Source organism: Hippopotamus amphibius, chromosome 10 (genome assembly GCF_030028045.1).
Source record: "Hippopotamus amphibius kiboko isolate mHipAmp2 chromosome 10, mHipAmp2.hap2, whole genome shotgun sequence".
Lineage (NCBI taxonomy): Eukaryota > Metazoa > Chordata > Mammalia > Artiodactyla > Hippopotamidae > Hippopotamus > Hippopotamus amphibius.
Genome location: NC_080195.1, coordinates 109,569,983 through 109,583,308, shown reverse-complemented (window position 1 = coordinate 109,583,308; position 13,326 = coordinate 109,569,983). Strand labels below are relative to the sequence as shown.

General features: G+C 42.6%; 1 protein-coding gene across 13 annotated transcripts in view; it reads right to left on the bottom strand.

Annotated features, from left to right (window-relative positions):
- Window positions 1-266: 266 nt before the first annotated feature.
- The window catches only part of TTC3 (tetratricopeptide repeat domain 3), a 129,445-nt gene continuing 116,385 nt past the window's right edge, over window positions 267-13,326 (bottom strand). For 12 of the 13 annotated variants that reach the window (XM_057697443.1, XM_057697449.1, XM_057697442.1 and 9 more), the window contains 7 exons: window positions 12,237-12,327; window positions 11,731-11,832; window positions 9,273-9,610; window positions 6,905-7,031; window positions 6,593-6,727; window positions 2,834-2,926; window positions 267-1,759 (listed from right to left, as the gene is read on the bottom strand). In XM_057697443.1, the coding sequence (XP_057553426.1) occupies window positions 1,685-1,759; window positions 2,834-2,926; window positions 6,593-6,727; window positions 6,905-7,031; window positions 9,273-9,610; window positions 11,731-11,832; window positions 12,237-12,327 (961 nt within the window). In that variant the 3' untranslated portion in view covers window positions 267-1,684. Of the gene's footprint in view, window positions 1,760-2,833; window positions 2,927-6,592; window positions 6,728-6,904; window positions 7,032-9,272; window positions 9,611-11,730; window positions 11,833-12,236; window positions 12,328-13,326 lie in introns of those variants that run through there. The other variant, XR_009047773.1, reaches the window with a different exon arrangement.

Genomic DNA, 13,326 nt, shown 5'->3' with positions numbered 1-13,326 from the left:
TATCATCTCTGTATGATCTTTCCATTCACGAATTTCAACAGCCAATCTTGTGAACTTAAGTTTAGCAACCTCTATTTAGGCACAAAGGATGTTTTGATCCAGGCTTTAAAATGTCCTGAGACCTCAGACATAATATTACTCTTCTTTCCAAATGAAGTCACCTTTTAAAAATGTTAGTATAATATATGTCCTGAATTTTCAAGTAGAATTCATTTTTAAACTTATTTGACAAAGAATGGATAACACGACAGTAAAATGATGTTATTTTAGAATACTCTTTATTTCGACACTTACAGGACACTTAAGGCATGTTCACAAGTACTTAAAATTATGTACGAAACAGATTCTCTCACGCTCCCGCTGCTTTTCTTTCCCTTTGTACCTGCTGCCACAAACTGGTCCCTATGTATCTCCATGTATACAAGTCCTCAGTTATTATGAACATGCAGACAATGTTTTAGGGACCTGCTTCAAAATATGGATGAATTTCTATGCACTAAGTCACTAAGACATCAAAACTCATGGAGAACCAAGGCAGAGGGAGGCAACCAAATCAGCTCATGAACTTGGGATTGTGAACTTCTAGAGGGGAACAACGAATGCACGGAAAAACATTTTTTGATCCTTCCTGCTTGAGAGAAATGGAATGTGTCCAAAATTCATATTTCTATGTTTGCTACAGTCTGTAAGTCACTAATGATAACTAATTTTTTAATAGTTTCTAATGCAATAACAGTTTTGTTCTCAGGTCACAGTACAAGAGTGCATGCATTACTTTACACAAAGGTCAAACACTTAACGACTGTAACAGGGACACCTCAGGATTGTCTAATTACACAAGTGTCTCTTTTTGATGGTGGGATAAGGAAAGTGCCAACTGTGTGCTACACAGAGATACACAGACACTTGTTGTGTAAGTCATAAAGAAGGCAAACGTCACTAATGAGGACAGTAAGGTATTCAAAGAGTAAGTTCCAAATGGGGGTTGGGAGGATGAATATGTAGCCTCGATTACAGGGGTTAAAAAAAAAAAAAAGTCTTGGCTGATGCTAATGTTTTGCAATTGATTTTCAAAAATCATTATGTCTTTAAAAGATGAAAGACAAGCACCTACAAATCTACTGGGGCAAAATAAAATAATGAAATAAATCAAAATCACATGAAGAGATTTGAATTTTTTGGTCTAAATCAGCCAATATTTTAACATTAACTACAACCTATTAAAATGTGGTTTGCTTAAGCCCATTTATTTAAATGCAGAATCTCTGAGGAAAAATGTAGGCATTTGTTCAGGAATACTGATGTCAAAAACCTTTAACATAGGGCGCTGTAAAAGGTCAAGGATACTTATAATTCAAGTTCTGCTTTGAGGCACTCACTGTTATTTTCCTTCCATCTCAGAGAGCGCTCTGCAGCAGCCCCAATAACGTAAGGATGTGGTTACCCAGAACTGTTATCAGCCACCATTTGGCGATTGTTAAAGTGTCTAGTCAGACTTGGGAAATTACTTACTCTCAACTACAGTAAAGATTTCCATTTACTAGCACTGTGACACACAGTGCAAAGAATCTCTGATGTTGCCTCATACCAAAGGTAGTATACTCTCCTTCTTCCAACTCAACAAACAGTATACACTCTTTAGTAACTACCTAGAATCGCAGGCAGGCCTCTTCCAAAGGGCAGGCTACTCTTCTGACAGGAGATCTCGATCCAGGCAGGCTGGACAAGTGCTCTGCCCCTTAAGCCATTGCTTGAAGCACTGAAATGAGAAAAGGCAATGAGCCAGTGCCTTGAGGAGCACATGGAACCTCAGCTCTCCTGTGCAACTCGCCTCAGCAGACACGGCTAACATCACCATGACGTTTGGTGGGGCCTGGAGCTGCCCAACATCCAGGACACCAGAGCCTGCTCAGGGTAGGAGTGTGGACCAAGCCCCAGGAACAAAGAAACCCACCTCAGAACGTGACCTTGCCCCCCCCTTCCCCCCCTACTCTGCTCCAATCTCGTGCTTCAGCCGCCCTGACTTCCAGAGGCTGGCATTTTCCTGGCCCTTGGACTCACCCCGTCTGCCTCGGCTTCTTCCTTGCCCATCCCAGCAGCCTGCAACCACACAGCCTCACTGGAGCCTGTCTACCCAGCGTGCCCCCGAGCTGCTCCTGGGCGGCCTCCTGCTGCTACAGTGCTGAGTGTGTGTGAGTTCAAAGGCCCAGACAGGACACCCTCACCCAGGGAGGGAGGAAGGAGGCAGGTCACGCGGGAGACTGGACTCTAGTGAGTATACTGTGTGTATCCCTTTTCTCAGGGAGTCATATGCTGACAGGACAGAGACCCGATCTGCTCTAATCCAGCAGCAGGGGTGCAGGACGAATGCTCACAGCACCCAAAACACCAAAACAGTTACCACAAATCTTGGAAGGGTACAAGCCAGAATCTCGCAGAGTCAGGCACAGTGGACCCGTCAGGCTTAGTTTTCCTCCCCTAAAATGTTAACCTTACTTCACATACTGCTCTAAACTGACAAGCTGCTGCACTGTGTTCTGTTAAGGAACTAGTACTGTTTTGAATTTCAGCAGCTGATGGAGCTAACTGCTCTTCTCCACCTACGACGTGGAGGAGAGGACAGTGTGCAGAGTGCGCACTGCAGGGCCCAGGGCTCCACTCCCCTTCCCATGGCACCAATCTCAGGCAGGGAGGCATCCCCACAGACACAAGCAGGTTCAGAAACTGCTTTGAAAACCTAAGTACTGAAGCCTAGAGTAAAAGTCCCTTTTTATTTTCAAAATACTCCATAGTCAAAATGCATGACATAAGAATGAGCAAAGAGAATTCTTACCCCTTTGTGAAACTTGTGCCCACATTTCAGCACACGCACATTTTTGGATTTGAATACTTCTCGGCATATTTCACAGGAATTTGCACCAGACACCTGTGGAAACAAATGTATCCCAATAATAAAGAATAACTAAACTTCTTTTTACCACAGGAGCTCTTCTTACGAGTGGCCTTCCAGAACCGTTGCAGCTATGGTGGCAAACTATTCTCAATTATAGTTAAGCAGACTGAGGGAACAACTTACCTTTTAATAATATTTCTTAGGAAAAAAATTAAGCTTTAATTTTCTTGGGGGAAAAATGTTTTACATGGTTAACTCATTCCCAGTTAAAATACTACAAATACCTACTTATCCCATCCCATACCTAAAGTACGGTACTAGCTGAATATTACAAATTAATTACTCACCTAATTATCTAACAGTTGGAGACTAACAAATTATGGCACCTCTACATGACGGATTATCGTGGGGCTGATTAAAATCACGACGGAATTCCATAAAAGCTCTGAGTAAAAAGTAGGCTACAAAACAGTATTTATCATATGATTATATAATTCCATTTTTTAAAAATAAAGAGAATGTGTGTATATAGAGATGCCTGGGAAAGAGTCTGGAAAGATGGCTGCTGGCTACTTCTGGTTGAGAGATTTAACTTTTTCTTCGTTATTTTTCCAAAGTTTCTATGAATGCAGATTACTTGTATAAATCAAAACAAAACAAACTGATGGCTCATTCAGCAAACATCCGTGGTCAGGGATTGTGCAGAGCACGGGGACACAGAGATGAATGGGAGGGCTTCCGGCCACAGCTGCTCACAGTCTGGTGAGCACAGAGAGCGTGTTCTGTGTGAAAGCAGAGCAGAGTGCCACCCTAGGACACCGGGCACGGGCACGAAGTTCTCCCTACAGCCCACAGCACTCACCCCAAGCCGCATCATTAACTTCCACTCTCACTCCCCCTCTTACCTTGGCCTTGCTTATCTGTGTTCTTAGCAGCCGCCAAGGAACACGGCCCCAAAGTGATGGTCCATAAACTGTCACGAAACCTAATGACTGCAGCCCTGACCGAGGACTAAGGTCAGGGAGTAGAGCCGGGGGCAGTGCCTGAAGGCACGGAACTGCTTTAAGAAACCCTGAACTGCTCCACAGGGTTTTCTGTCTTTCCCATGGCAATGCTGCCCGGGGCAGCGACGGCACAGATGTGCTCTCACTCCTCTCTGCAGCCCCCCAGGGAAGGGTCTGGGAAGAAATGGAGGTGTCAGGCCTGGGGAAAGGGCGGGTTAAGGCCCATGCAAAGTTCAGAAAAACCCACGGTTAACTTGACTATTTCCTAGCATGGAAAGGTAGGCACAATACACTTCTAAGTGGGGGGAAAAAAGACACAACTGACTACAGTTTTCACTAAATTCACATATACACAAATATACAAAGAGTTTAGAAAAATATATACCAACATGATAATAATGGTTACCTTAGAGGGTGGGTTTTGGGGGTCTTTACATTCTCCTTCTATTTGGATTTTCTATTATGAACCACACTACTTTTGTAATTTTAAAATACAAGGCAAATTACTTTTAATTTTTAAAAAACTACCTGAGATTAGCAAATTAAGTTCTAGTTTCAATACATATTTTTCTTGTAAGTTGGCTTTTACACCTTTATTATTATCAACATCAACCATGAAGCAGAAAGCAATCTCTCCCCAAAAGGTGATTATGGTCTATTTTTGGGTGGCCAATAAGCACGTGCATGTGCGCACACACACACACACAAGTTCGCACACACTCACACACCAGTGAAAATGCTGAGAAGTAGGCCTGGCTGTTGGACCAGCAGGAACATCCCTGACAGAGGGAGGGGACTCCAGCCAGGCCTTGCAGCAGGCCTTGCAGGAAGGCTCTGCATGGTCACAAGCTTCCTAATTGGGGTGAGACCCTCGGGGACCTGAGTGTATGTGATGTGGAAAATCTCCAAAGGGTAGTGGAAAATGAAAGTGTATGTGAGGGATAAAAACAAGTTCATAGGGCTTCCCTGGTGGTGCAGTGGTTAAGAATCCGCCTACCAATACAGGGGACACGGGTTCAATCCCTGCTCCAAGAGGATCCCACATACTGTGGAGCAACTAGGCCCATGCACCACAACTATTGAGCCTGCGCTCTGGAGCCTGCAAGCCACAACTACTGAGCCCATGTGCCACAACTACTGAAGCCCACGTGCCTAGAGCCTGTGCTCTGCAACAAGAGAAGCCACCGCATTGAGGAGCCCGTGCACCACAATGAAGAGTAGCCCCCACTCGCAGCAACTAGAGAAAGCCCGTGAGCAGCAACGAAGACGCAACACAGCCAATAAATAAAAAAAAAAAAAATAAATAAATAAATAAATAATTTTAAAAAAAGTTCACAAAAAAATTCACTGCTCAAGTCAGCAAACTAGCACTCTCTGTGCAGTCTTGCACTGCTGACTCCACTATGGGGCCTGCAACTCTTCTAATTTCAATTTCACCTAAACTGTGATATTATAGTTGGACAAAGGGGAAAAACATGCTCTACACCAGAATTCACCCTAGAGCCCACAGCTGTGAGCCACCCAGGTGACCGCCTCTTTCAACCACATGTTCAGTCCCTACTGCACAGTCCCCAGCATGAGCTGGTCAGTGTGGTGAGGACAGGGAACTACACGCTGCACTCAAATCAAAAGAAGGAACGCTGGCAAGAAGCATGAGTCATATGAGCCTTGGTTTCTTCATGTATAAAATAAAGACAGTTATAATGCCTTATCAACTGAGATCACATACATAACAGTATTTTATAAAAATTTCCATGTAACTAACATTCTCATTGTCTAAAAGGACAATAAACCATTTAAAGCAGTGTATCAAATTAAAGGCAAGTCTAGCCCATTCTAGTGTGCCCCCTGGCCCCCAGGCACTTGAGGGGAGAGCGAAGGGAAGCAGCCAGCCTTTCCCAAGCATGGCGCTTGACTCTGCTAATTCCACTACAGCACTTCATCCTGACAACACCCCAAACAAGCAAGTATGATCCGAGCTCACAGTGCTACTAAGTGATGAACTAAGTCTGTGTGAGATTCCAAAGCCCATGGTCACAAAGAAGAAAATTATCCAAAAATCAATTTTCCCAACTATTCACACTCGATATAAAAAGTGAATGTATCTGACCATCTACAGGCCCAGTTCCCACAATGTAGTCACAGCTCTCCTTGTCACTGAATGCAGGGGCCCCAAGGCACCCCTAAAATAGTGGAGAGAGAACCTCACCATTCACTGGCTCTTCTAATAAAACACTCAGGCTTCCCTGGTGGCTCAGTGGTTAAGAATCCACCTGCCAATGCAGGGGACACGGGTTCGATCCCTGGTCCGGGAAGATCCCACACGCAGCGGAGCAACTAAGCCCGTGTGCCACAACTACTGAAGCCCACGTGCCTAGAGCCTGTGCTCCGCAACAAGAGAAGCCACCGCAATGAGCAGCCTGAGCACCGCAATGAAGAGTAGGCCCCGCTCTCCGCAACTACAGAAAACCCATGTGCAGCAATGAAGACCCAATGCAGCCAATAAATAAAAAATAAAATAAATTTTAAAAAATATTTAATGAAACAAGTATATCTAAACTTGGTTTCTAATTTTAAGATCAAAAAAATTCAATCTAGAAATTTAAAAAATGGGGCTAAGTCATCAACAATTGTTTCCTTCTTGTTCTTCATTAGAAGAACAGACTGACTGTATGGTCACACATACAACACTCACAGGCACATCCTCTGTCTTCTGCCCCTTGGTTTTGGGTGATGATCCGACAACCACGGCGAGTGGGCCCTGGGTGGCCCTGGTCACAGAAGCAGCAGAGCTGGGCTCAGGTGGCCTCTTGTCCTTTCCTGGACTTGGCTGCAGTGAGAATGTGGAGTAGGGAAGCAAGGTGAGTTGCCCCAAAACTTGACTATCTTCTGTCAACTAAATTGCTCTCCACCTTTTGGTTGGAAGCATGTTTCCCCACAATTCTCATACTTCATAATAAGTAAGAATAAAGGGGGATATCTTATTGGATCTAAATGAAACACTAACCTTTTTCTTTTTCTCTTCATCTAGAATGTGTTCTGTCACTCTCTGGACAATTTCGTCAATGCTGAATCCAGATAGTGAGTTCTTGTTTTTGTTTCTCACTTTTTTAATAAAACCAGCAAGCTCGGTGCTAAAAGGGAAAGTGGGGATAATGTCAAGAGAAAGTCAAAGTTTTCTACTGCAAAGAAATATTATGTGCCAACAGCTAAAAGAAACAAAATCAAATACACACAAATAATTCATTTGTAAACAAAGTAACCGTATATAAAAGCAGCAAAATCACTCTTTCAAAGCATTATGAAAATTCTGACACTATTTCTAAATATTTGTTTTAATAAACCTTAAAGTGACAGTGTATCTGACAGATCCATTTCAGATCTCCATCCCTACTTAGAAACCTGACTTCTTACAGCCTAGATAAACCGTATCTAAGCAAAATCACTGAATGATCAGATGCCACTGGATCTGATTTGAAATCAACAAAATCTTTTTCTACCTAAGAACAAACTAGTTTTGTTGACTTCCTCCCTTTAAAAATCTAACCAACAACAAAGTTTTCAAAGCTTGAATTTTTCACAGGTAGCAGTGGATGTGATTTATACCATTAATTAGCAGGAACCAGATATTTGTAGCACTAATACCTCATATGCTATAACTTGCAGAAAATTAGAATAAGTATCTATTTGGTGGTTTATATTCCACAAAATTCAGTGAGGATTGCAAACAATTTTATCTGTAAGATACTCTGGTAATTACAACTTGACTATTTTTACTAACGTGCATGGTAAGTGCTATTGAGAGAACATTCAATGTTTTTCAAACTTGGGCAGGGCTAAATGTGCCCATGTGCAGACAAGATATACTTATTTCCAAATGGGCAGGGCTCCACTGACAAATACAAAATCTTAATTCTGGCCAATCATAATTAATCAATGTTTCAAAGGTACAATCTCAAAGACTGTGATTAGTATTCTGTCAGAGACAGAAATAACACGGGAGGCGCAGAGGATCACTCCCGGGTGTGGATTTCTCTTCCGAGCTGCATGCAGGACATTCCCTCCACTTCACCTTCTCTCCGGGCTAAGACACGGTGTACGTCTGTCCTAAGAGAGTGAGGTCAGAGGTCGATGCAGAAGTACCAGTGAAGTGCCCAACTGACAACTCTGGATGACTTAGTTAAAAGCAGCTCTCCGCATTTGCAGCAACATGGATGGATCTAGAGATTCTCATACTGAGTGCAGTAAGTCAGAGAAAGACAAATATCATATGATGTCACTTACGTGTGGAATCTAAGAAAATGGTACAGGGACTTCCCTGGTGGTCCAGTGGTTAAGAATTGTTTGGGAAATTAAGATCCCACATGCCACGGGGCAACTAAGCCCGTGCCACAACTAGAGAGACTGTGTGCCACAACTACAGAACCCATGAGCTCTGGTGCCCGTGCACCACAACTAGAGAGAAGCCCACGTACCACAATGAAAGATCCCAAATGCCACACAACTTAAGACCCGATGCAACCCAAAGATAGATAGATAAATATGTTTTTTAAATGGTACAAATGAACTTATTTACAAAACGGAAATAGGTCACAGATATAAAAAACAAATTTGTGGTTACCCAGAGGGGAAAGGTGAGGGGAGAGATGAAGTGGCAGATTGGGACTGACATGTACACACTACTGCATATAAAATTGATAACTAATAAGGACCTACTGTATAGCATGGGGAATTCTACTCAATACTATGTAATGACCTATATGGGAAAAGAATCTAAAAAAAGAGTGGGTGTATGTATACGTATACTGATTCATTTTGCAGAAACTAACACAACATTGTAAATCAACTATACTCCAAAAAGAAAAAAAAAAAAGCAGCAGCTCTCCCTACCCTCGTAAGGATCCCTTTGTAACATGCTCACACACCTGATTCACTAGCAAATTATATCCAGTCTCTTCAACCTCACATCTCTAACAAATCAGAGGTGCTGTCCAACAAGGTGTAAGTTGCTGCTGCCTTCTTTGCTATATGTGGGATTTTTTTCCCCAGGAAATGATACAGAACCAGTGTTTTGCAGCTCATTTAGTGCTTCTATAACTAGTGTTGGAGCGTGTTACTGAGTTCATCAGAATCTTAGCAAATTGCCATAGGTTCTGATGAGTGTTGATTAACCAGTGTTCAATGTTTTCAATCTAGTTGTTTGAAACTGCTCACTTCTGTGTTGCAAAAGAAAGAAATGCAGTACTTGTCTCTCTGAGTAAAACAGTTACTCAGTCCTTTCCACTTCAGCCCCTAATTGGCTATAATGCTATCTGATCAAGAAACCTCAGTTCAATAAAGCATTTAAGAGTGTCATGGACATTCTGGATTCGTACCTGCTGTAACACGGGAACACCACTGACAGATGCTCGATAATACTATTGAAAGGCTTCTTTGGAGACTGGCTTGAGCGGGTGGCACATCCTGGAGCAACAGGTAACCTCTGACCAGCCACCGGGCTTGGTTCTGACCACGCTGCCTGGCCAGCGCTCTCACACTCTGGCAGCCGGGTAGCTTCCGGCTCGAGGGAGGGCAACTCCCCTGGGCCATCAGTGGCAGCTACCAGAATCGACCCCTCGGGAACTGCTGCTTGGTCTCCAGCCCCGTGACTTGTAGAAGTGGAGGGATGCTGATCATCATGGCCTGAAGATTCAGGAAGTAACTTAGGCTGGATCTGTGAGGAACACACACAGTCGCTGGGTCACTAAGAGTTACATCCGAGGACAAAAACTAATGATTAAGCACACCTATAATAAAACCTGGTTGCTCAAGTGCACAGGATTTGAATTACAACAAATTAAATGTTATTGTCCTTAAAAATCGCTGGTCACCTTCTCTTTCTCAGAATGAGCTCTCTGTGGCTCCACATTGCTAGCTTCCCTCCCATCGCTGGGCCCTGCTCAGCCCTCCCGTCCAGGCCTGAAGTGCTACTACTCCTCATGCTGTCAGAGGCGCAACCTGCATCCCATGCTATACCCCCTCATGCCTCAGTGACTGTGTGCTCGCTGAGAATAATGCCCACTTTTTTGGCCACGCCATGCAGAATGTGGGATCTTAGCTCCCCGACCAGGGATCAAACCTGCGGCCCCTGGAGTGGAAGTGCAGAGTCCTAACCACCGGACCACCAGGGAAATCCATAATGCCCACTTTTATAAAGATTCCAGCCTAGAATATCTTCCTGAGATCCAAATCTGCAAATCCAAACTTCCTAATGAGCAGACCCACTTGGGTGATTCCAAGGCCACTCAAAGTCTACGTCTTTAAAACCAGCCTCCTGGCAGGGCAGTCTCCTCACCCTGCTCTTCCTCTGGTGCCACCTCACTGACAGGAAACCAACCTGTCCTCGACTCCCCCAACATACGAACACTGGGCCCCATCTCACGAGCAGCACTGTCCTTTCAACTGACCCCCTAAACACCTCTCACATCTGTCCTCTTGCCTCCAGCCCTGCTGTCACCCTGACCCAGGACATGGCTGGGGACAGTGAGCTGTACCTGGTCAGCTGGAAACACCTCACTCAGGCCCCTCTCCCACCATGTCTCCACACAGCAGTCAGGCTGATCATCAGGCACAAAGCTGACATCGCTCCCTAACTTGAAACACACACTGCTGAACACACCTTACAGAATAAGTCTCTGGCCTGTCATCTTTCTCCCTACAGTCCCCTTTGTCATAGTGAACTTCTTTTATAGTCATGAAAGGAGTGTGTTCTTTCTTTCTCTAGCCTTCAAATATGCTGTTTCTTCCATCTGGACCCCTCTGGCCCTGCAAACATCACACCACACACCCTCCTCAAACACACACCCCCTTACTGCTTTTGCCTGGTTAACTCCTATTCCAGATCTCTGACTCACTAAGACCTCCAACATGGGGGCTTCTGCTGAGGCCCAGGCCTCTAGGCGAAGTTAGTTCCCCCTAATTTATGCTGCCATAGCATTCTATGCTCCCGTGAAAAACCTTGGCACATTTTGATTATAATTATGGGTTTAAAGTCTCTCTTTCCCAAACCCATATGCACTTTGAGGGCACAGACCACATCTAATCTTGATCACCACTAAATACCCAATGAATGAATAGCAGAGAAATGACACACAAAGTAAATCATCTTTAGGGCTACTTATTACTCAAGCTCCTGGCACACTGAGCATTCCCAAGGTTCTGAATTTTAAAATTCTTTTGAGTACTCATAAAATTATATAAGCTAGAATTCAAAGTTAACAGTAAAATATTCTACTGATATGCTTTTCCCCCTTCCATATCTGCTATAAGAACTTGGAAACACTATAAATAAGTGATCTTTAATTCTAAATAAAACTATTTCTTACTCAGTTCTATGGAGAGGAAAAAACCTTTTCTATGGAGAGGAAAAACTCTGGCACTCAATAGCATATTTCACTCAGTTCTACGTGTCTAACCTTTTTAACGTTTTAAACCATTTTTTTCTGCAGCCGAATCCACATTAAGTTTGCCTGCTTAGTGTGCAAGGAACTGGGGAGAAAAAGACGTTCAAGATCAGGCTTCTGACTGTAGCTCCAGCGCCTACAATCTAAGTTAAGAGGGTGAATGCACTGACAGAAGGGTCACAGGGTGAGGGGCAAACGAGGGGAGCCCTGACAGGGGGGCTAGCGCTTAATGAAAACATTAAGGTAATTATTAATCCATCTCATGCCCACTCCCAAAACAGTAACAACAAACTGCTTTTGGCCAGTTAAGAAAGAAATTGTGCTTCACTCCTTTTCTGTTCTTTCCTTCAGAAAAACAACAAAAAACAAAAACATGATGTGATAGACTTACCGCATTACAGGCAGGAAACGAAAGCTCAGAAATCTGCACTTTAGAAAGTTCACTGAGCTGAGAACCATTTTTAATTGCTTGAATTTGTTCGTCAAACTGAGACTGCAGGTAGAGGGAAAAATGTTATGTTTTTCTAACAAATTCCAAGGGAAAACCACAACTGTCAATTAATACTTTATTCCCCTCTTACTATACATATATAACAAATGCTCAACCATTTTCCAAGAAACATAACTGAGATGCAAGGTTATTTCCTGTAAGGAAAAGTTCAAAGTAAGTCCTTATTAATAGGAATGCTCTACAGCCTTACCAAACACAACTTTTCTAATCTTATCAATCAAGGGCTGAACTTAAGATAGTTAAGAAGCTAGCATTTCTTTCATGAAAAATTCTTAATTACAACAAAAAACACACATTGTCTTTAACAGCTCAATATGACACGAGCTCCTTAGAATTATAACCATCAGATAGATTTTAACAGAATTATAAAATACTTTATAACTTACCTTTGCTTTCTCAATTTCTTCTCTAACATTAGAAAGAAATGATTCCCATAAATATACGTCAGATTCCATGTCAGGATATGCTGCAGAATCACTGAGAAAGTAGAAAAATATAAACCTGCTAATATCCACTTAAAATTTTCTTAAATTGAAAGCACTAAAGTACAAATGAAAATGATCATGTTTCTTTCATTTAGACATGAAAGAAACATGATCACACACAAAAACAACGATTTTTAAAGAACTGTACGTCTCACAAAGTCACTGCACTTCAGGAAATTTTAATTATTGATCTAACCCAAACCCCAAAACTGGTGGGCAGAGAGCAAATACTCTCCTGAATTTTAATCTCTCCCCAAATTTCATCTTGAAATTAGACAATTCTTCAGTTGACATCTTCATATTTAATATCAAACCTATTTTTGACTGAAAAACAAACAAACAAACAAAAAGGCAGCCTGGAAACATCCCTACCTTATTGTAAAATAAAGGGTGGGGTCTAACAGACTACATTAAATTTCTCAGTGCCTCATGAATCTGGTCTGTTGAAAGTGACAGACATGCTTTCTGCTCCTAATTGAGAAGATCAGTAACACTACCAATCCATGACTGTGTCAGTTCTCATTATACATCCTAAAGAAAAACCACAACATTGCTTTTATGGCTTTCCTCTTTTGCTATCCTTTTGTGGAATGAGCAGAATTAGCACAGAATCCCTAAGAAAGAAGCTCCATGTACTATGAGGCTTAATAAGGAGTCAATATTACGAGATCAAATGGGGCCTGAGATATCTTTGTTTCCCAGATGCACCACAATGCCCAGCCTCTGGCTGTGTTGCATGCTGACAACTGACCACCCTGTGATCTCAACCTCAGCTGTACGAGGCCTGTAATCTGAGCCAGCATATCAGTTTACCTTTCATCAGAAAGGTTTTCTCACGTGAAAAAACCTTAATCTTGAAAAATGAAGAAATAAAGAACTATACATTAAAACTTTTTCCATGACCCACAGAATCTCTGGTTCAACATTGAGGGCTTGAAATTTAAATCAAAAAGCACTAGGAACTAAAAAGTCAAAACCTGTGTGTGGAATA